Consider the following 25,311-nt stretch of genomic DNA (forward strand, 5'->3'; position numbering starts at 1 on the left):
TCAAGACAATCCAACATCAAGACAACCCAGCATCAAGATAATCCAAGATCAAGACAATCCAGCATCAGGACAATCCAACATCAAGACAAAGAAAATGCAGCATCAAGACAATCCGGCATCAGAACAATCCAACATCAAGACAATCCAGCATCAGGACAATCCAACATCAAGACAATCCAACATCAAGACAATCCAACATCAAGACAATCCAGTATCAGACAATCCAATATCAAGACAAAGAAAATCCAACATCAAGACAATCCAATATCAAGACAATCCAGCATCAGGACAATCCAGCATCAAGACAATCCAACATCAAGACAAAGAAAATCCAACATCAAGACAATCCAGCATCAGAACAATCTAATATCAAGACAATCCAACATCAAGAAAATCCAACATCAGGTCAATCCAACATCAGGACATAGAATATCCAACATCAAGATAATCCAGCATCAGAGCAATCCAACACCAAGACAATCCAATATCAAGACAACCTAGCATCAAGACAATCCAACATCAAGACAATCCAATATCAACACAATCCAGCATCAAGATAATCCAGCATCAATGCAGAGCCATGATTAGAAATTCTAGTGGACACTGCATGTTTGATACTCAGTCATAGCAATGCAGAAGCCAAATGATAAATTTTTGTACAGAGGACAAAACAAAATTTAGTTGAGGACATTTTAACAACAGTACCATCCTGAATAAGTGCAAAAACGAACTCAAAGGGACTGAGCATTTAATGTTTACAAGATGGGGTGGGTGGATGGGTGGGGAGCATGAATTTTTAAAAACAAAATCACAGCCCCCAGATAGCTTGAAATAAATACTTTTGCTGCAATCTGTATCAATAAAGAACCTATGATCAATCTGAAGGAAGAAAAAACCTGTTAGATCAATTATATTATTTGAAACAAATTATGGTTGGTCCTTAATGACACTTGCATTTTCAAAGCCCAATAAATTAAGTAGTAAGAACACAGAATGCATCTAGTTAGGACTGTAATCCACTGTGCAATGGATTTTAAAAACATAAACTCAGTATATTTTTATTTATGTCTGTCTCGCTATATGATTGTGAGCTTGATGTACAGATGTTTGTCTATGTGTGTGTGTGTGTGTGTGTGTGGTTATAATAATGCAAAGTCTACCAGCTATTTTTGTCTGAGAGGGTATTAAATGCTCATAGAAAATGAATTTCATTTTATTTTATCTTATTAAATCTGAATATCCAATCATTTTACTATTTGTTTAGTTTAATTTATTCTCAATTGTATGATGCTGCTTTCTTGAGCTGTATGAATTATGCCCACACCCCAACCTTGGAACCTCAAAACTCTTTTTTTGAGGCTCCAAAACCCTCCATTACTGTCTTGGAGAAAGGCAGGTGTGATATAATGTAGCAAAACTAGACAGAGATGAAGAAATATCAATAATCATTAAATGTTTAACAGGTTAATGTGATTTTCACTTTAAAAGTATGGTTAAATCACACCTAATGCCAACATTTGGATGATGTGAAATTGGAATGCCAAATTTATCAAACAGTAACCTGAATCTAAATTTATTTTTGGAATACATCTAAGTTTTATCCAACAATAAATCTAAGTATTATATTTTATTTTGTCAAGTACTTTTGTTTGGTTGAATCCTGCTCCCTGCAGTACTTTGATGTAACCAAGTGGCATGCTGATGTCAAGAAAATGCTGCAAAATTGTGGTATTTTTTTCAATCTTAATGCATGCATATTTCATTAATCGTACATATTTTCAATCAATTATAATCCTTTTTGATCACATCTGATATAACATCTTTCATGAATTTTCACAGGTGAATCATGGTGCTTAGTTGACAGGATTTATGACTGGTCAATATTCAATTACTTTTGTGAAACAAGCACATATGTGTTTTTTAAACAAAGAGGAACCATCTGACACCACAAGCATTTAAAACTGGTTTCCCTTCATGAAATTAAATCTGACCAAAATAAAGAAATCTGACAGATGAGAACATAACAGTGTAATTTGAGATTAAGAAAGGAATGATTCCACTAAAATTTAAATGGTTGACACTTCTGCACTTCAGTCCATAGACTACCTTTTGTTTGAATGATCAATGAATATTACAAAATAAAGCAGTTCCAGTTCAAAGAATCACAAAGTAAATATATTTTCTTATCCTGTGAATTTATTTTTTGTGGCTATCAATTTTCCCCATTTTTTGAATGATGCCATTATTTTCAGTACATTAACCTATATATCCCGAAGACGAAAAGAGAGATCTCATGTTTTCACTGACTCTTAAGATTTGTTGTGGCTTCTAGGAACTGTAAAATCCATACAAACTGGTATTCCAAAAATAAAAGTGAATTAAAAGAACTTGTCATTTTCAATCCAAAATATCTTGATAAAAGGAGTCCTGACTGACATGGCTCAAATGTATATTTAATTTTAAACATTTAGTATTTACATGAATGAGAAACACAAATAGAAAAAATAACACTTTATATGCATCTAGGATCACAGGATTATCATACCATTCTATTTACAAGGCTGATGCCTGAATCTCTGTTGCTATGGATTTCATTTCCGTGGATAAAAGGTTGGCGGGCAGCCATGATCCAGAGTCCACATCCAGCATTTCCTTAAAATAGTCAAAGGACACTGTGCAATCAATGTTATTACTCATTATTATGCCAGATTCCACTTTCTTTTCACTAACTGTACATACAAATGAAGGTTTGTGGAAACAGCTCCAAGTGAGCTGGGTATCACATGGAAACATGTATCATGTTGCATATCACAAAATATGTCAAGGATGTGACAGGTATCATGACATATATCACAAAATGTGACCAAGATGTGATAGGCATTGTGATACATATCACAATATTTCCCCAGGATGTCACATGTATCATGATAAACATCACTATAATTGTGCAGAATCTGACATATGTCATGATATATATTAACATATTTGTTCAGGATGTGACCTGTATCATGAGTGCATTATTACTTCAGTCATGATTATTTAATAAAAAATATTTATCACATGACTAATGTATTATTTAAGTAAATATACCCAAATTATATTTTTTTGTGTATTTTAAGTTAATATACCTGTATCATAGTTTTTATATATGCTTTTTAAGTTAATATACCCATAATATAATTTCTATATATGTAACAAATGTAAAAACAAATCATGACACCATGATATCATTTAAATGAAGGGCATAGTAATCGGGGCGTTGAATGTATTTCAAAGTCATTTCACTTCAATATTCTGCAGCCTGGTCAAGTCAAATCAGTGTGTGTGTGTGTGTGTGTGTGTTATTTGGATTTTTAACACAGCTTTAACAATTTTTCAGTCATATTGCTACGATGTCTGCAGTGTGGCAATTTATAGTGATGTCTAGCACGGGGGCATCACGCCGCAGACATGTGGCATGATGTCCCACCCAGTCACATTATCCTGACATTGGGCCGACCAGTCCTAACTCTAACCTCCTCCTAATGCTGAGCACCAAGCGAGGCAGCTGTTAGTACCATTTTTGTAAGTCTTTGGTATGACTCAGTCGGGGATCAAACCCACAACCCCCCGCATCCGTGGCGGATGCTCTAACCACTAGGCCACCGGAGTGGTTAGTCAAATCAGTATTTTTTGTCATGCAATTTATAGAATCTTACATGTGCATTCTTTTGAATGAAATTTAAGAAAATCGTTGCACAATTTCAATCTTTTAGTCAACCAAGGCTTGAAACAGCAGAAATTCCTGAACTCATTTTATGAATGACTTTTGACAAGAGAACTCGTGTAAGACAATAATATAAGCCTGAAAATAATCAAATTTCCTAGCCAAATTTCCAATATGCTAACCTATCTGTACCTTGGCATAAGAATGTGCTAAATTAATGTACTAGGGCTGGTAATTAACTTCAGTGTTAAATTAATGTACTAAGGCTGGTATTTACCTTCAGTGTTCAATTAATATACAAGGGCAGGTAATTACCTTCTAAGTAAGCAAGAAATTCTGCGGTATTTATTCATCCAAATATCCAGACATTATATAAATATAACTCAGATGTCAGGTGATTTTATTTTAACAAATGTTACTACTGAAACCAAAAGATTGCTATCGGGAAGATCATAATCTAATCAATTTCAAATCTTTATTTAGGAACAAGTCCAAAACAACATGAAATATATGTTGTTTGGACAGGTACACATGTGGAATGCTTTTACAGATTTATGACACAAAATGCCAAATTTAACATGACCCTGCCACCTGAACTACCTCTATTTCATGTTTTTGTGATTTTCCTGAGATTTTAACTTAAAAAAACTTTCTATTCCCAGTAATTTAGCTGTAGTTGATTCTTTTCAGAAATTTTACCTGTAATGATATTTTTCTCAATAGATCCTCTGCCCTCCTCTCCAATGACAATACCATCAGAAAGACCATTACAGATTGTATTATGGCTGATAAGGGGGTCTCCACCATGTCGGATGTCAACACCACCCCACTGGTTACCAGTTATTACATTGTCTACAACAACAAAAATATGTGCTCAAAAATATGTTAATCAAATATTGGTTAATATTAAGATCATGTGATATCTGAATAGAAGAAAAGGACAATCAGGACACAAAAGATATAGTAATGTTGTTGTTGTTGTTGTAGGGTTTAACGCCATTTTTCAGCACACAATAGGCTATACATGGCGGCCAGTATTAATGGTGGAGGAAGAACCCGGGAAATTCCCGGAAAGAACCACCGACCCTCGAGAAGCTACTGGCAAGCTTCCTCACATACCCACATTGGCCGAATCCAAGACTCGAACCCATGCAGACAGAGGTGAGATGGTAGTGATCCGTAACGGAGAGCGCTTTAGACTAATCGGCCACTCGGGGCCCCAAAAGATATAGTAATAAATGGATTTATGAACAAACAGCATTATATGCAACTAAAATAGTAATGATTAGATTTATACAGAACAGAAACAGCAATACCTGGATTTATAAAGAACATAAATAGTAATACCTTGGTTTATACACAATATAAACCTGGATTTATACACAACAGATATAGTAATACCTGACTTTATACAAAACAGATATAGCAATACCTGGATTTATACAGAACAGATATAGCAATACCTGGATTTGTGCACAACAGTTACAGCAATACCTGGATTTATGCACAACAGTTACAGCAATACCTGGATTTATGCACAACAGAGAAAGCAATACCTGGATTCATACAAAAAAGATATTCATAGCAATACCTGGATTCATACACAACAGATATAGCAATACCTTGATTTATAGTTGATAGATATAGCAATACCTGAATTTATACCTATACTGATGAGCACTACCTGTTAAAATATAATTACAACTTATGTATGGTTTTAAGCTATTTATGTGCTATTCATTCGTCCCCTTTGAAAAAAAACTCATATCCAGCATTTTTTTCACAATGTTTTTCCACACTGTTGTCCAGATAATGTATTGTGTCTTCATATACTTGCTATATCCATCAAACAGCCCACAGTTGATCTCTATTTACCAGTTATATGTCTAACAGGCAACAGTTTATCTCCCTTTACCAGTCATTTCCATTACATGGCAAACAGTTTATTTCCTTTTACTGCCACATCCCTTATACAGCAAACAGTGCATCACCCTTTCCCAGCCATAACCTTTATATAGCAAGCTGCTTAACTCCCTTTCCCAGCCATATTCCTTATCTTATAGATAGATTGCTAGTTAAGAGACATTAAACATAACTATGAACTCTGAAAATATAACCAAATGAAACGCACAACTACTTTCCTGACCAAACTTATTGACCAACATTCAGACCTGACTATGTAAAAAAAAATTAAAGCTAATAGATTTGAATTCATGATGACACAACAAAGTGAGGATATACTAGAAATGTGTTCAAAGAACAAAAATAAACCACCATAGCACCTAAAGAACTAATCAAATCAAATAACTTAACCATAGTGTGATGGATGGACAAATGGACAGATGATCATAACATTATATGCCTCTAACGAATTCATGGTCATCAGACCTGCTAACCCCAAAAGTGACCTTCTCAGTAAGGCAGTCAATTTTTTTCCATTACACCAATTTTCTGCAAAGTGTAAGAAAATATCATCTACTGCCAATGTAAAGTTGAAAAACATGCATTTAAAAAGCTATATTCGAGACAGATACAGTAATGGTAAACATCATGTTCAACTAAAAAGTTTATAAATTAAACTTAGACCCTAATTTCCTCCAGTGCAGTTTCATAAACTGCAGTTCTAAAACCCTTTCTAGCTCTAAGGATTCTTGATATCTGTCAGTTTTACATAATTCTTGGATATCTTTTTCAATTTCAAGTCATGACAGCCTTCCTACTTTTCCCCCAAGAATCAAAACTATTAACACTTTTAAGGAGGCTTATTTTCCATTTATCCTTTACATGTATTGCTTGTAGGATGTCATGTTTTGAAAATTCTTTAATCAACACCTTGATCATGCAGATGTCTTACATATAAAAATATCTGCAGTTTAATGCAAATGAGGTACTCCAGTAAAGTTAGTCTTGTTCCCTGACCAACTGAATCTAATATGAAATCTAGATCCAATTCAAATATGGACAAGCCAGCATCCAAATATTACCACATCAATCATATTTCCATAATTTTTGCTTTCATTATTTAAGTACATATTTTAAGGGTCATTGTCATAAGAACTAGAGTCAAATTGTAAGGCTTGGCAGGTCTTGATCCCGCATAGTAATAGAGTAACACCATATGCCTCTAGTGTATTCATGGTGGGGTCATAATAACATGAAGAAATGTAGAAAGCTTTGCAAAACTCACACCTGGTCAACCATGTACAATAATAATACATATACAATGCTTACAAGCCTGTCTCAAGCAGCCATCTGTGATAGAAAAGTGGTCTCTTAAGACAGGTCAACATGAACTGGAAATTAATCCACACAATTTGGCATTATTACAGGTGACTGCTTAAATGAGGTGATTTTTTCAGGCGGGTTCAAAAGCACAGAAAAGAAACCTTTAAAATCACAGAAAGAACTAATGACTTCTAGGAATGCTCATAACTTTATAGAAGTTTGCCCTCAGGATGTGAAATTGAAATCAGGTCATCAGTACATTAATTTAAACAGAATATAATCAAGTTACATATCTCACCTCTACAAAACATTTGAGTAGTCTCCAGAGGTCAAAGGTTATACTACTGCATGCACAGTTCAACTATCAGTAATTATCTTGACTAGCAACTACAGTTGAGCCCTCATTTGAAATGCATGCAGTCCACCATTGTAAAGACCCTAAGATTTTACCAAATATGCATTTCACTGGCACTTCAGCTACATTGAAACTGTATTTTGAGCTCATTTCATTTGAATTCCAAACATTACTTTCTTTCAATTTTGTTTGTTTGGAACAAAATGCAAATGCACTTACCCATGTCCAGTTTTCTACTTTAGAAAGTGTTAAAGGGAGAGAACTTTTACTTTTCTAGCCTGTGAATTCAAAATAAATAACTTTAACTACAATAAAATTTTTTAAATTTCTTACTGTGTTTCATTCAGATACAATATATATATATATATATATATATATATATATATATATATATATATATATATATATATATATATTTATATAACAATACCATCACATCAATGGCAGCTGCTTATGTCTGTTTTAACAAGAACAATGTCATGTTTTTTAAATGGTCAGCGTAAAAAGTCTGATACTAGATTATATCATGCGAATGGCTTTCAAACATAAACATTTAGCAGCAATCTGAATATAACTGAGTATTGTATCAATTTGTGAACTAATTCCTTTTATCATTCACTGTATTGCATTTGTGCTATTTTATTTAAAAATGCATTCTTCATTTTGTTTGCATTCATTCTGTATTCTATCTAAATTCACTTGCTCTCCATTCTGTTTCCATTTCAGTGGTAAAATTACCTGCTTCCATTTAAGTGATAAAACTATCTATTTTTTGGTCTGTAATATCGACTCATTCCATTATTCAACTACTTGTTTGGACTGATAATTTTTGTCTCTCTCCCGCCACCTGCCAGGTGATTAAACGTGGTTACAGCACAACTAATTGTAAGTGTACATTGTGAAGAAAGTAAAGCTGTATTACAGGACTAGAATTTCAACAAATAAATAAATACAAAATACAAATTTAATAACTTTTATATAGTTATACTTAAGAAATTTAATTATAGGCCAGAAATATATTTAGTAGTAAGTTATTTAACAGCTCAATATAAAAACGTTTCCATGGTTATTTTGTATTTTATTTTTCAGAATTAAGTCTGTCTCATTTTCCTTTAATAAAAAATAAACCCAAGGCATAACAATGCCTCTATTTTTTGGACTGGAAAGTCAGGGATCTCAAATGTCACTTTAGGCATTTTTTATATGCAGACTTTCTCAGGATCTGTACTCTGCAAATAGTACAGTTGATACAAAAAGCCGGTCTAACCTTCTTTACCAATATGACAACCTTAGCAGAGTTAAAACTCGCATGTGTCAACAATACTGCACATATCACCTGTGTTTCATCATATTTCTTTGTTATTATTCATAAATCTGGGTAAATTAAGTTAAGTAAAACTGATGCCCAGCTACAATAAAGTTTCTAAGTACATGGTCCAGACTTAATTAACATGGACTAAACAAATCTGTTCCTCTTTCCAACAGCACTGGTCAGAAAAGGGCCTTCTGGTTAGGATGTAAACAGCATGGAAATGTCTTTGTGATCATGTGGTAAATAAAAATACTATCTTCGTAAAGCACACAATATGGGTTAATGTGACCAATAAAGCATACAATATGGGTTAATGTGACCAATAAAGCATACAATATGGGTTAATGTGACCAATAAAGCATTTAATATGGTTAATGTGACCAATAAAGCATATAATATGGGTTAAGTTAATGTGACCACAAAAAAAGCATACAATATGGGTTAATGTGACCAATAAAGCATACAATACAGGTTAATGTGACCAATAAAGCATACAATATGGGTTAATGTGATCAATAAAGAGCCATACAATTGTTTAGTTTCATGATTTGAACACGATGCCAAAGAAATGTACTTTAAACTCAAAATGCCAACAAAGTTACTGTCAACATGATATATTGGTCACAAAGACCTCTTTATATAATAATGGTGTTAGTACAGATCAAGATGCATTCCTCAACATGTTTCATGATGATATTAGAAAGAACATAAGGCATACAGCATGCCTTTAACTCATCTGTTCAAGAGTTATATGCAAAATCCAGTAAAATATGAAATACTGGTTATGTTGTGTTTCTTTTGTTGCGTGGGTGTGATAATAACATTAAGCATACCATCATCAATTTGAAGATTCTAGCATCAACAGTACCAGAGAACACAAAAGTTAACCCGAGACAGTGAAGCATAAAACATGGACCATAATGACCTACTTTTGAATGTATATTTAGTACAGACCAAGATGTATCATCTCACAAAGATGAATGATTACAGCTAGGCCACTAAGTAAACCGCATACAAAAAACCTATGTTGTCATGAACTAAATTAACAAAAATTAACCTGAGCTGTAACATGTGAACTGTAGGTCACAGTTACCTTCATTTGTTGTATAGACATGGAACTAATACTAGTTGTGCATACCATAAAATACTTTACTGATTCTAGTAGGAACAGCACTTGAGAAATAAACATAAGACCAAATTTAACCAAAGTCAGTAAAGCAAGAAATATAGGTTACAGTGAACACTTTTGTGATGAGAATACAGTGCTCATCAACATGCTTCTCCTCACCAAGTTCATGATTTCAGATACAACAGTTTGTAAACCAAGTGCAAAAATATGCATGTGGTTATAAGTCAAAATCAAAAACTAAGTCAATAAAATGCGATAGTGACCATCTTTTATTGTAATTGTATGGTACTAATATTGATGCATGATTTAAACAAAGTCAAATGACGCATGAAATATGGGTCAGTGTGACCAAATTTCATGATGATGATACAGTACCCATCACAATTCATCTCCTCACCAAGGTTCATAATTTCAATTATAACAACATATATAAAGAGCATTTAAAACTGAAGTGGTTGAACTAAATGCAAAAGCTTAATTGAGACTGTACAAACAACATACATGAACAAATTTAGACCAATAAATCTTCTACCTGAAAGTTGGTGCCACGAAAAATACTCCAAACTGCTGACCAAGGACCTAGGGAAAAACATATGATTGATATGCAGTGAGGATGTACATAAGTATATGCATATATGTACAGATGTCTGTGCCAATACAACTGTCATGGGTAGTATAACAGTTCTCTATTCTCTAGCTCAAGCTAACAAAACAGTACACAAGTGTATTACACAACTGTCATGGGTAGTATAACAGTTCTGTATTCTCTAGCTCAAGCTAACAAAACAGTACACAAAGTGTATTACACAAATGTCATGGGTAGTATAACAGTTCTGTATTCTCTAGCTCAAGCTAACAAAACAGTACACAAAGTGTATTACACAACTGTCATGGGTAGTATAACAGTTCTGTATTCTCTAGCTCAAGCTAACAAAACAGTACACAAAGTGTATTACACAACTGTCATGGGTAGTATAACAGTTCTCTATTCTCTAGCTCAAGCTAACAAAACAGTACACAAAGTGTATTACACAAATGTCATGGGTAGTATAACAGTTCTCTATTGTGTAGCTCAAGCTAACAAAACAATACACAAAGTGTATTACACACTGTCATGGGTAGTATAACAGTTCTGTATTCTCTAGCTCAAGCTAATAAAACAATACACAAAGTGTATTACACACTGTCATGGGTAGTATAACAGTTCTGTATTCTCTAGCTCAAGCTAACAAAACGGTACACAAAGTGTATTACACAACTGTCATGGGTAGTATAATAGTTCTCTATTCTCTAGCTCAAGCTAACAAAACAATACACAAAGTGTATTACACAACTGTCATGGGTAGTATAACAGTTCTCTATTGTGTAGCTCAAGCTAACAAAACAATACACAAAGTGTATTACACAACTGTCATGGGTAGTATAACAGTTCTGTATTCTCTAGCTCAAGCTAACAAAATGGTACACAAAGTGTATTACACAAATGTCATGGGTAGTATAACAGTTCTGTATTCTCTAGCTCAAGCTAACAAAACAGTACACAAAGTGTATTACACAACTGTCATGGGTAGTATAACAGTTCTCTATTCTCTAGCTCAAGCTAACAAAACAATACACAAAGTGTATTACACAACTGTCATGGGTAGTATAAACAGTTCTCTATTGTGTAGCTCAAGCTAACAAAACAATACACAAAGTGTATTACACAACTGTCATGGGTAGTATACCAGTTCTGTATTCTCTAGCTCAAGCTAACAAACTGGTACACAAAGTGTATTACACAACTGTCATGGGTAGTATAATAGTTCTCTATTCTCTAGCTCAAGCTATCAAAGCAGTACACAAAGTGTATTACACAACTGTCATGGGTAGTATAACAGTTCTCTATTGTGTAGCTCAAGCTATCAAAGCAGTACACAAAGTGTATTACACAAATGTCATGGGTAGTATAACAGATCTCTATTTTGTATCTCCAGCTGACAAAACAATACAAAAAGTGTAGCACACGACTGCATTGAAATAGTTTTAGGGACAGATAAATGTAGGAAATAATGGATTGACAAACAGAACAATGCTCAAAGCAGCTAAACACTCAAAGCATAAACAACTAAACAAATGCACGACTTAGTCTAAGACTGACTGCTTACAATGTAATAACCAGACAATATCAATTACCATGGATATATCCTCGTCCTCCTTCATTGACAGCCACACCTGCTGCACGCCCACTGTAGATCTGGTTATGGCTGAAAAATAATCAAACAACAAGTTTTGAGTCTAAATTTTCCATATCTGCAACCTGGATTCCAACCAAATTTTCCCCTATACTCGAGCATCTATCAGAATAACAATTTAATTAAAAGGTGTTTAAGTAGCCACCCTTTTCTTTGCAAACAATTCTTGACAGATAGATTAAACAGGCTAAGACAAAAAAATCATTATCAATAATTTGAGACTTTTCATCACCCTGCACTGACCAATCTCCATCAGTTCTACATCTATATATCATATCAAACAGACACTACAGCTCATGCAACTATGATTTCCCATGAATCACCTTGGAAACAGGAGCAAGCACAAAAACATACAGAGACTGACTATACTGCATGTCACCAGTGTACACCACAGCTATCACCACTTTTCTGCCATGATGATGGTATAACCCAGTGGAAAATACCTACTGGGACTATTCTACCATGTATCAATTACTGCTATGGTATAACACAGTGGGAAATGCCTCCTGGGACTATGCTACCATGTATCAATTACTGCCATGGTATAACACAGTGGGAAATGCCTCTTGGGACTATGCTACCATGTATCAATTACTGCCATGGTATAACACAGTGGGAATTGCTTCCTGGGACTATGCTACCATGTATCAATTACTGCCATGGTATAACACAGTGGGAAATGCCTCCTGGGACTATGCTATCATGTTTCAGTTACTTCCATGGTATACCACAGTGGCAAATACCTCCTGGGACTATGCTACCATGTGTCAATTACTTCCATGGTATACCACAGCGGTAATACCTCCTGTTACTATGCTACCCTGTGTCAATTACTGCCATAGTATACCACAGTGGGAAATGCCTCCTGGGGCTATGCTACCATGTGTCAATTACTGCTAAAATCAACTCTAATCTAATCAGTCTTGTCAATGAGTTTCCTGTCTAAATAATACACTGTTTGACGAAGAAGGAAAAAAGAGCACAGGTAACATATTATTCTAACTTGTGAGTCATTTGGTAACATGTACATACAAATTAGCATAAAAAAGCAAAGCAATAATGTCACCACATACGTTCAGTTGAAAATCACATAATTATATAAAGTTGTCAGCTTTCTTCTTTGTAGTCTTTGCATTGAGATTTTTTTGTAGAATTATTCATACATTGTAACAGGCAGGTGGAGTGGGTGAAGTTTAGTCTGGCAATAATTGTACCAGTGATTTGAAGTCCTTAAACTGCTTACAGCACCAGCTTGGTGAAAATATCAAGTGAATTCTATATATTTGTGCCCCCAAACCTACTGTGCTAAGATCAAAATTGTACAATAATGAAATATGGATGTGAATCTTATGACAGAGCTGTGCAGTAATTAGGTGGATATGGGGAGTAACCAAGTCATGTCATCTGTATAGTTACTAGTTTCATGTCATCTGTAGAATTACTAGCCAGATATGGAAAGTAACTATGTTTCATGTCAGCTGTACAGTAACTAGGTGGTTATGCAATGTAACCAAGGTTCATGTCACCTGTTCATGTTAGCTGTCAACTTACTAAGTGGATATGGAGAGTAACCAAGTTTCTTGTCAGCTGTACAGTAAATATGTGGATATGGAAGTTAACCAAGGTTCATGTCACCTGTAGAGTTACAAAGTGGATATGGAGAGTAACCAAGTTTCATGTCAGCTGTACAGTAACAAGGTGAACAGAGAGTAACCAAGTTTCATATCTCTATCTCAATGGGCATCAAAGAACAAGAAAAGGGTTAGAAAATGTTATGTGACCTTGACCTTGAATGTGTGTGTGTGATTTGGATTTTTAACGTAGCTTTAAAAAAATTCAGTCATATCACCATGATGTCTGCGGTGTGGCAGTTTATAGTGATGTCTAGCACTGGGGCATCATGCGGCAGACATGTAGCATGATGTCCCACCCAGCCACATTATCCTGAAACCAGGCTGACCAGTCCTAACACTAACTCTTAATGCTGAGCGCCAAGCAAAGCAGCTGTTAGTACCATTTTTATGTCTTTGGTATGACTCGGCGGGGGACTGAACCCTTGACGTCCCGCATCCTAACCACTAGGCCACCGGAGCAGTGACCTTGAATGTAAAACCTTGACTAAGATACATGAAATATCACAAAAGAACATATGTGTACAGTAGTTTAATGTACAGTAGTTTATCTCTGAACAACAGATTTTAAGATATAAAGCAGAAAAAAAAAACAATGAAACATATACCTGTTACCTTGACCTTGAAGACAGGACATCAATGTAGAATGCCAATCTGATTAAAATCATAACTCCACTGTACTACATGAAGACCCGACAGTGACCCCTTAGGGGTCATGTTCTGGTGACTATGTTTTTTACCATAATTGCTAGATCAGGCAATCAGATGAAATCTAATATCATCACATTTGGGAGACTAAGCAGTGTGACTAAAGAGCATAAATGTGTGCCAAACTATCTGATTTGCATTCAGATTTTTGAAAGCTGCATTCCATTGGCAAATTCATAGGTCACCAGAACATGAACCCTAAGTGGTCACTGCCAGATCTTCAGGTGTGACAATGGAGATCTGATTTTAATCAGATTGTGTTGAATACAATACATCCTTTAATGACATTATACAAGTGTACCAAATTTCAAATATTTACCTTAAACAACTCATCAGTTAAAGTGGAAGAGAAAATGTTACTGAAATCTAAAATTCTGGCCTGTAACCTTGACACTGAAGAAAGGTCAACAATGTCATACATATAGCAAGTTTCATCCCTTAATCTCAGATGGCAATGTCAAAGAAGGGAATGAAAGGTATGAAGGAAAACTTAACATACTGAACTCACCTGTAATTCAGGAAACTAAGTTGTATATCTTAATCCCAAACAGCTGTCTTAAATAATATAAAAGAAAATGTGACAGAAAACTAAAATTACTGACTTATAACCATGAGCCTGATGATACCCTCTCTCCCAATGTAGCACATGATGATAATAATAATAATGAGGACTTTGTATAGCGCCTAATCTTTAGAAGCTCTAAGTGCTTTACAACATTAGACAACACCTATAAGATAAAAAAACACATATAATAATATGATTACAAACACAAACACAATGAAATTAGAAAACATAAAAAAACATGTTGAGAATATTTAAGGTAGGAAACATTATTAGGTCTTAAAGTTTGTTCTTGTAGTCCAAATAAGTGAGTTTTGAGAGCACTCTTGAATGTGATCACTGTCTTTGTGTCTAAGTTCAGTGGGCAATTCATTCCATGTTGCTGGGCACTGGTATGCAAAAGAACACTGTCCATATGACTTTGTTTTCATAGTGGGAATAATGAGCATACGATTGTCAGAAGAGGAGTGTAAGTATCTTGCTGGTGTGTACACATGGGTGAGGTCGGATAGTACATGACATGTTGGTGCAATGTGAGAGTACTGTCCAGAGTAACACCTAGGTTTCATACTGATTGTGTGAATTTAATGTTGGTGTTGCTGATATTTATTGTTTGAGGTAAAGGATGTGAATGAGAAAGTCTTTGTGTTGTAATCAGAATGGCCTCAGTTTTATCATCATTCATCTGCAGCTTGTTACATGTCATCCATGATTTCACATCGGAAATGCACCTCTCTACACCTTTGCTGGTAGCATCAACTTGAGTTGGGTGGCTACATCTGTATATTTGGGTGTCATCAGCGTACAATTGGTGAGACGCTGGATGATGATCTATGACACTTGAGAGCGGCTGAGTGTATAGAATGAAGAGAACAGGTCAAAGAACAGACCCCTGTGAATCAACTGGGCTGGAGTGTATTCCATTTACAGACACAATTTGTGTTCTGTTGACGACGTAGGACTTGAACCACAGTAAGGCTGTATCATGAATGCCAAATACATGCTGGAGACAGTGAAGTAATATATCATGGTCTATTGTGTCAAATGTTGCAGACAAATAACGGAGGGTGAGGACTGTAATCTTTCCGCTATCCAAAGCAGAGAGAATGTCATTATTACTTTTAGAAGAGTAGTTTCAGTACTGTGGCAAGGGCGATATGCAGATTGTACATTGCTAAAAAGACTGTTTGAATTCAGATGAGATACAAGCTCGGATAGAACAACGTTTTCTAAGATTTTTTATATGAATGGGAGATTAGAAACTGGGCAGTAGTTCTTTAAATCGTTATGGTCTAGTGTTGGTTTCTTCAGCAGAGGCTTTACAATGGCAGTTTTGAAAAATGATGGAAATTCCCCTGATGAGAGAGAGGTATTAATAACATCAGTTAGTGAAGGCAATACTGGATCTAAGCACTCAAGCAGCAGTGATGTTGGAATTGGATCAAGTTCACATGACTTTGGTGCACTCTTCATCATACAAAATCCATAGACAGGTGCAAATGCTGCTAATGCTGCTGCTCAAATTCTGTATCCCAACTGTATGGTGACGACGAGTCAATTGAAATTGTGGTGTCAAGCTTGTCTCTAATAGTTTGATAATATTGAAATATACAAAGTTTTATCAGTTTCATCCCTAAAGATGAAAGGGCTCTCAAGTTCTATAGCTGAAAGAGATCCTGAAGACAGGGCCCCTAATGTAGTACAGAACACACCTTCTAATAATGATATATCACAGTACAGCATGCTTCATCAAATAATGTCTAACAGCTCTAACGTGCCAGACTGGAATGGAAAGTGTAATGAACTAAATACTGAGTTTTGACCTTCATCATGACAATAGGACTGCCAGTGTGGTACACAAACATTTTCTAATATGACCTACAAAGAAAGATACCACATTCTATGACAATAGGACTGCCAGTGTGGTACACAAACACTTTCTAATATGACCTACAAAGAAAGATACCACATTCTATGACAATAAGACCCCAATGTGGTACACAAACACCTTCTAATATGATATACAAAGATACCACATTCCATGGCAATAGGACCCCAATATGGTACACAAACACCTAATATGATCTACAAAGATACCACATTCTATGACAATAGGACCCCAATGTGGTACACAAACACCTTCTAATATGATCTACAAAGATACTGCATTCCATGACAATAGGACCCCCAATGTCGTACAAAACACCTTCTAATATAATGTACAACACCACCACATTCCATGACAATAGGACCCACAGTGTGGGATACACACACCTTCTAATAACACCTTCTAATATGATATACAAAGATACCACATTCCATGACAATAGGACCCCCAATGTAGTACAAAACACCTTCTAATATAATGTACAACACCACCACATTCCACATCAATAACGACCCAATGTGGTACACAAACACCTTCTAATATGATGTACACCAAGACCACATTCCAAGACAACAGTATCCCCAATGTGTTACACAAACACCTTCTAATATGATGTACACCAAGACCACATTCCAAGACAATAGTATCCCCAATGTGTTACACAAACACCTTCTAATATGATGTAAAAAGATACCGTATTTCATTTCAAAATCTGAAACAGTTCTATAGATATTGTTTACAGAAATGGCTTTGAACACTTTCAATACATTCAGAATATGTGTGTCCCCAAAATTTCAGAACCATAACATAATCCAGATTTTACAATTGTATATCAAATATTTTAAAGGGATCTACCCAACTAAAGTACCCAAAATATCCTTTGGTAATACTATATAGCCATAACAGCTCTGACAGTCTGAGATAATGTTCTTTTAGCCTTTGTCCAGGATAATTTGGGTGTAAAAACAAGACCCATATATCTGTAAAATGAAATTATCAATTTGTGCTCCATTTAGAAGAAAGTTTTTGTAATTCCTTAAAGGTCCTCAACTGCAAAACACAAGTTAACTACTATTTGAGATTTTGCACATAGCATTAATCAAAGACATGCAACTATCTCAAGAAAGTTCAGCTGTTTCTCTTTATATTTTATTTCTTTACTTTAGAAACATATTTTAATTTATTTTGTGCATGCTTACACAATTCAAGATTCATTGGTTCCATTAGGTCTATGTGACATACATTTGCCCATGGCAAGGAGCACCCTCCAATGTTAATAAACCCATCAAATTTCAAAACAAGTAGGTCATTTTAACCTGCTTTTGCCCAAGGTGAACTGTACCACATCAAAGTAAACAATTCCATGAAGTCTCATACCTGTGCACACAATGGTTTCAAGAGAAATTGTGCAACCCGCACCCTCCCCCAAAACCCCAAAGCCAAGATGACAATGCCTTTGGCAAAGTGATGAGAGATGACAGTAGAGATGTATTCTCAAATGAATTACTTCCGTACAGGTCACTTCAGACAGACTGATCTGCTGATTATTTATTCACATGTTAGTTACATTGTTAAAAACATTTTGTTGCAACATACCCTTGTGGAACAGGAAATAATACATGTGATCAACAGAATAACAAAAAAATGCAGTGACCACTTTTTATATCTATGAAATGACTACTGTTTGAATAAGATATGGCAATTGCTTCCACATTAATATGTCAGTTCATATGGATTAGCGTCTAACAGTAGATAATATAGTGCTTTCATGATCCATGTAGCATGTTTGATCTTTTCATGTGATCCATACAGTATGTTGAATATTTTCATGTGAACTACACAGTATGCTGGATATTTTCATATGAACCACACAGTATGTTGAATATTCTCATGTGATCCACAAAGTATGTTGATATTTTCATGTGATCCACAAAGTATGTTGATATTTTCATGTGATCCACAAAGTATGTTGATATTTTCATGTGATCCACACAGTATGTTGGATATTTTCATGTGATCTACACAGTATGTTGAATAGTTTCATGTGATCCTCATAGTATGTTGGATATTTTCATGTGAACCACAAAGTATGTTGTTCCACATTAATATGTCAGTTCATATGGATTAGCGTCTAACAGTAGATAATATAGTGCTTTCATGATCCATGTAGTATGTTTGATCTTTTCATGTGATCCACACAGTATGTTGAATATTTTCATGTGATCCACAAAGTATGTTGATATTTTCATGTGATCCACAAAGTATGTTGAATATTTTCATGGATAAATAGTAACATTATTCAAGTATATATCAGACCTGCCAACCAAAGCAAGACCTTCACAGCAACAGTCAAAATATTAAATGTTTCTGTAAGTTACAATAATTTCCAGTAAGGTAAACTACAATTTCATGTACTACTCTGAGGAAATGTCTAATTAAATTGTTCAGAAGTGTGATTTGAGACTAATGCAGCAAAGGCAAGCATTATGTTCAAAACAAACAAGTTTACAAAATACACTTAGGCCTTAATTACCTCCAGTACAAGGGCCCTGAGTGGTCTAAAGCACTCACTGTTACAGATCACTGCCATCTCACCTCTGTCTGCGTGGGTTCAAGTCTCAGGCTCAGCCAATGTGGGAATGTGAGAAAACTTGCCAGTAGCTTTACGTGGGTCGGTGGTTCTTTCCGGGGTTTTCCCGGGTTCTTCCTCCACCATTTCTACTGGCCACCATGTATAGCCTGTCTTGTGCTGAAAAGTGGCATTAAACCCAATAACAACTTCCTAGTACAGTTTCAGAAACTGCAGTTTCAAAATTGGGCTCAAAGGTCTTTTGCTTGATCTCTTAACTTGATGTAATCTTTTGGTTTCTTTTATATTGTATTTTTGTCTCTGAAATTTCAAGTGGTGATGGCAATTATTTCTCCTGTCGTAAGACATACTCAGATCAACATGACATGATATCCAAAACAGATAACTGTCACCTTTCCAGTTCCCCCCCCCACAAGAATCTCAGTATTTCTTGTTATTATTCTATGCAGTTTAAGTGTTTATAAAGACTTATCATCCCTTTTGTTTCTCAAGTGTTGTTTTTTTAAAGCACGTAATTTCTAGAAAATGCTATAAGCGCCTCCTTGACCATGCAGGTAACTTGCATGAAAAATATGTGATGCTTAAAGTCTCTGAGGTACTACTGTAGAGGAAGGCTGGTTTCCTGACCAACTCCACTTAAAGTCTCTGCGGTACTTCTGTAAAGGAAGGCTGGTTCCCTGACCAACTCCGCTTAAACTAATATGAAGCCCAGATACAGATAAAAACACAGACAAGCTGGTTTCCAGATCTGATAGCAACAACTGGATTTTCATATGATTTTGCTATTATTCCATTAAGTCTTTATTTAAAACATAAGGGTCTGATATATTTGCCTGAAAAATCTACAAACTGTTGGACATTTTATGTTTGTGAACTTTATTGCTTTAGAATTTCTTAAATGTTTCCAAATTCCATTGGATTGCATAATGTTTCAGTAAGCATTTATTGTTGTAAATTATAAATTTTAGGCTGCATTCATAATCATAAATGGATGTAATATGTACTTTGGGATGTAAATAAGATACAGAGCATGAGTAATTCTTCATTATTTACTATAGCATCAGACAGTCATTACATTAGTACAGAGCTTTCAATAGCATCAGACAGTCATTACATTGGTACAGAGCTTTCAATAGCATTGGACAGTCATTACATTAGTACAGAACTTTCATTAGCATCAGACAGTCATTACATTGGTACAGAGCTTTCAATATCATCAGACAGTCATTACATTAGTACAGAGCTTTCAATAACATCAGACAGTCATTACATTAGTACAGAGCTTTCATTAGCATCAGACTGTCATTACATTGGTACAGAGCTTTCAATAGCATTGGACAGTCATTACATTAGTACAGAGCTTTCAATAGCATTGGACAGAGTCATTACATAAGTACAGAGCTTTCAATAGCATTGGACAGAGTCATTACATTACAACAGAGCTTTCAACAGCATCAGACAGTCATTACATTAGAACAGAACTTTCAATAGCATTGGACAGAGCCATTACATTAGTATAGAGCTTTCAATAGCATTGTACTGAGTCATTACATTAGTACAGAGCTTTCAAGCATTGGACAGAGCCATTACATTAGTACAGAGCTTTCAATAGCATTGGACAGAGTCATTACACTAGTACAGAGCTTTCAATAGCATCAGACAGTCATTACATTAGTACAGAGCTTTCAATAGCATTGTACAGAGCCATTACTTTAGTACAGAGCTTTCAATAGCATTGTACAGAGTCATTACATTAGTACAGAGCTTTCAATAGCATCAGTCATTACACTAGTACAGAGCTTTCAATAGCATTGTACAGAGTCATTACATTAGTACAGAGCTTTCAATAGCATTGGACAGAGCCATTACACTAGTACAGAGCTTTCAATAGCATTGGACAGAGTCATTACACTAGTACAGAGCTTTCAATAGCATCAGAGTCATTTTATTAGTACAGATTTTTCAATAGCATCAGACATTGTCATTACATCAGTACAGAGCTTTCAATAGCATCAGACAGTCAATGACATTAGTACAGAGCTTTCAATAAAATCATAATCTTCTTTCTTTCATGTCAACAAAATTATGTTTTTTGCATGATTATGTTCATTACCACCCACCTGACAATAGGACTTCCCCTGTAGAGAATGTAAACTCCTGCCTCCTTGTTTTGATAGATGTCATTATGACGTATTTGACCACGCCCACTTCCCAGTATGACAACACCTGATCGTTTTCCATGGTGAATACGATTACACTGGAAATAAAAATGTTGCATGAATAATGTAAAATTCATTTTCTGGCTATGGTACATAACACAACTTCTATTAATGACACATAAATCCAATGAGTGTATTTCCTTTCTATTGGATGTGACACACCTTCTATTAATGATAAATAAATCCAATGAAGTGTATTTCCTTTCTATCGGATGTGACACACCTTCTATTAATGATAAATAAATCCAATGAAGTGTATTTCCTTGCTATTGGATGTGACACACCTTCTATTAATGATACATAAACACAATAAAGTGTATTTCCTTGCTATTGGATGTGACACACCTTCTATTAATGACACATAAATCCAATGAAGTGTATTTCCTTTCTATTGGATATGACACACCTTCTATTAATGATAAATAAATCCAATGAAGTGTATTTCCTTGCTAATGGATGTGACACACCTTCAATTAATCATAAATAAATCCAATGAAGTGTATTTCCTTACTACTGGATGTGACACACCTTCTATTAATGACACATAAATCCAATGAAGTGTATTTCCTTACTAATAGATGTGACACACCTTCTATTAATGACACATAAATCCAATGAAGTGTATTTCCTTGCTAATGGATGTGACACACCTTCAATTAATGATAAATAAATCCAATGAAGTGTATTTCCTTGCTAATGGATGTGACACACCTTCAATTAATGATAAATAAATCCAATGAAGTGTATTTCCTTACTATTGGATGTGACACACCTTCTATTAATGACACATAAATCCAATGAAGTGTATTTCCTTGCTATTGGATGTGATACACTTTCAATTAATGATAAATAAATCCAGTGAAGTGTATTTCCTTGCTAATGGATGTGACACACCTTCAATTAATGATAAATAAATCTAATGAAGTGTATTTCCTTCCTATTGGATGTGACACACCTTCTATTAATGATAAATAAATCCAGTGAAGTGTATTTCCTTGCTATTGGATGTGACACCTTCTATTAATGATATATAAACACAATAATGTATTTCCTAGTTATGGTACATGACACACCTTCTATTAATGATATATAAACACAATAATGTCTATTTCCTAGTTATGGTACACGACACACCTTCTATGAATGATATATAAATTTATGCCTGATAATAAACACAAACCCTTTTGTACACATTTAGACAATGTGTTTTTAATGTAAGAAAGCCTTATTCAGTACTAAGCCCATCCCACAAACACAGCTACAAGTCAGGCCTCCTGGCCTTGTCAAGGAATAATAACTGTTTCATGGTCAAACATTAATCACAGTTACACAGCAGGCCTCCTGGTCTTATCATGGGATAAATGTTTCAGGGTCAAGTATTAATCAGTTACACAGCAGGCCTCCTGGCCGTACCATGGGATAACTGTTGCAGGGTCAAGTATTAATCACAGCTACAATGCAGGCATCTTGGCCCATCAAGGGGTAATATCTATTTTAGGGTCAAATATCAATGACAGCTATAAGACAGGCTTTCTGTTCTTATCCTGGAATAAATGTTTCAGGGTCATTTTAATCACAGTTACAAGGCAGGCCTCTTGTCCTTATTACGGGATAATAACTAAATAACCGTTTCAGGGCAAAGTATTATTCACAGCTACAAGTTTGGCTTCCTTGCCATATCATGGGATAATTACTGTTGCAATGTTACAGGATCAAATATTAATTACAGCTACAAGTCAGGTCTCATGGCCTTATCAAATGATATTAACTGTTTCAGGGTCAAGTTTTAATCAAAACTACAAGTCAGGTCTCCTGGCCTTATTAAGAGTCAAGCATTATTCACAGTTACAAAGCAGGTCTCTCCCCAAACCGTAACATGGGATAATAATTGTCTCAGGGTCAAGTTTAATATTATCTACAAGGAAGATCCCAGGCCTAATAATTAGATAATAGCTGTATCAGAGTCAAGTTTTATCACAGATACAAGACAGGCCCCTGGTGCTTGTCACTGGATGATAACTGTATCAAGATCATGTATTAATCACACCTACAAGACAGGCTTCCTGTCTGTATCATAGGAAATTAACATCATCAGGTTCATGTTAATTGCAGCTACACAATGCATGCTACCTAGGCTTATCATAGTACTAACTGTGACAGGGTCAAGTGTTAATCACAGCAAGGCTGACCTACTGATATAGGATTCTAACTATATTAGGGTCAAATTTTAATATTGTTAAAATCTTTCTTTGCATTTGCAGTGCATTGCTTGATGCATAAGCTACCTCCTATGACAAGTCTCAAACAATTCATAGGTCATAGGGTCAAAAGAAAATAAATAGTCTAATGTCTGGGTCACTAAGATGACCTTTAAAGTGAGGATGTGGAAGTTGAACTTGGATAGAAAAAGACAAAATTTCAGTGGAACATACTGCTTCACCTGCAGCTCTTGTTATGATGTACAACAACCGTATCTGACCTGCACAAACACAAAATGTTCACAGTACAGAGAATTAATATCTAAAAATATTACTGTCATTTCTTACCACTGACTCCTGTTGGCATCAGAAAAGTCTGAGTATCATATGCATCTTTAGAAAAAAATGTACAATTTTTCACTTTAATTCTATTAATTATGATGGACTACAGTAGTCCCCCTCTTATAAGGCCACCCTTATTGCAGCAGGGAAGTGGCCTTATAATGAGGGTGGCCTTTTTAGAGGGGGGGGTGACGAATGCAAATAGTAAATACATATGAGGAAAGTCACAAGTATATTCAATTCCAAAACATTTAATATTTTTATTAAAAAATCATATGCATGTTGTGAAATAAATGTAAAACAAACTGTTTCATCATTTTCAAGCCACTGATATAGTTTTAAAACTGTCTTTATAATTATGTTACAGATCACATCATCTGTCACTTTCTTGGTAAAAGTCTAAAAAAAAAAAAAAAGTCTTGTCACAATTAAAATTATCCTTGCTGTCATATCCCCTGCATATATCGTTTAGTCTTTTGTTCCAATCTTTGACAACTTCATTATTAACATCAGCTGATTCTCCACTAAGGACAGAATACTTAATATTGTGTCACACTTGAAATCTGTGCAACCATCCATTACTTGCGGTAAAGTCGTCATATCCCAATTCAACTGACAAAAATGTTGCTTTTTCTTGTCATTCAAATCAGGACACAAACATCTCCTGGCTCAAATAATCTTCCTTTCTCCGTCTATTTCACCTTCCCACTTCTGGAGAATTGTTTCCTTATCTTTCACTGTATTATTTTTCTGAGTCTTTCTGACATCAGTTTATTGCAAGGATCCTCGCCCCCCCCCCCCCCTTGGTCAGTTGAATTATTTTCACTTTCTCTTCTAAACTGAGAATTTTTCTTTTCCTCGATGGCATGTTGATCCTTTTGCAGTAAGTTATTCATGTTGCCAACTAAAATAATGATAAACCAATTCTGTATGCATCTAAACAAATAATCGTGTGTTTTTAAAGGAAGTGATCTTGTCACATGATTCGTTAGTCGCAGTCTGGTACCCTATTGTTTTTTTACATTTCTTTACACTAAGTGAGAAGAGCCAAAACCGCTTTGATATGTATCATTAACGTCACACAGATCTGACCTCGTGACCGTTAGGATTTGTAATTTTGACAATTATTATTGTCAGTAGTAATAGCCACTCATTATCAAAGTGAACAAGCTCAACATCTTACTATGGGAAACCATAAAGGCTATTAAACCA

At 35.1% G+C, this 25,311-nt stretch overlaps 1 protein-coding gene across 2 annotated transcripts in view; it reads right to left on the reverse strand.

The window, feature by feature from the left end:
* Nucleotides 1–25,311, reverse strand: part of LOC149783517 (uncharacterized) — a 99,211-nt gene that overhangs the window by 37,515 nt on the left and 36,385 nt on the right. For both annotated transcript variants that reach the window (XM_089931759.1, XM_089931760.1), the window contains 4 exons: nucleotides 21,461–21,597; nucleotides 11,903–11,973; nucleotides 4,406–4,558; nucleotides 2,546–2,652 (listed from right to left, as the gene is read on the reverse strand). In XM_089931759.1, the coding sequence (XP_089787885.1) occupies nucleotides 2,546–2,652; nucleotides 4,406–4,558; nucleotides 11,903–11,973; nucleotides 21,461–21,597 (468 nt within the window). The remainder of the gene's footprint in view (nucleotides 1–2,545; nucleotides 2,653–4,405; nucleotides 4,559–11,902; nucleotides 11,974–21,460; nucleotides 21,598–25,311) is intronic.

Source organism: Sinohyriopsis cumingii, chromosome 14 (assembly GCF_028554795.1).
Source record: "Sinohyriopsis cumingii isolate HCF-2022 chromosome 14, ASM2855479v2, whole genome shotgun sequence".
Lineage (NCBI taxonomy): Eukaryota > Metazoa > Mollusca > Bivalvia > Unionida > Unionidae > Sinohyriopsis > Sinohyriopsis cumingii.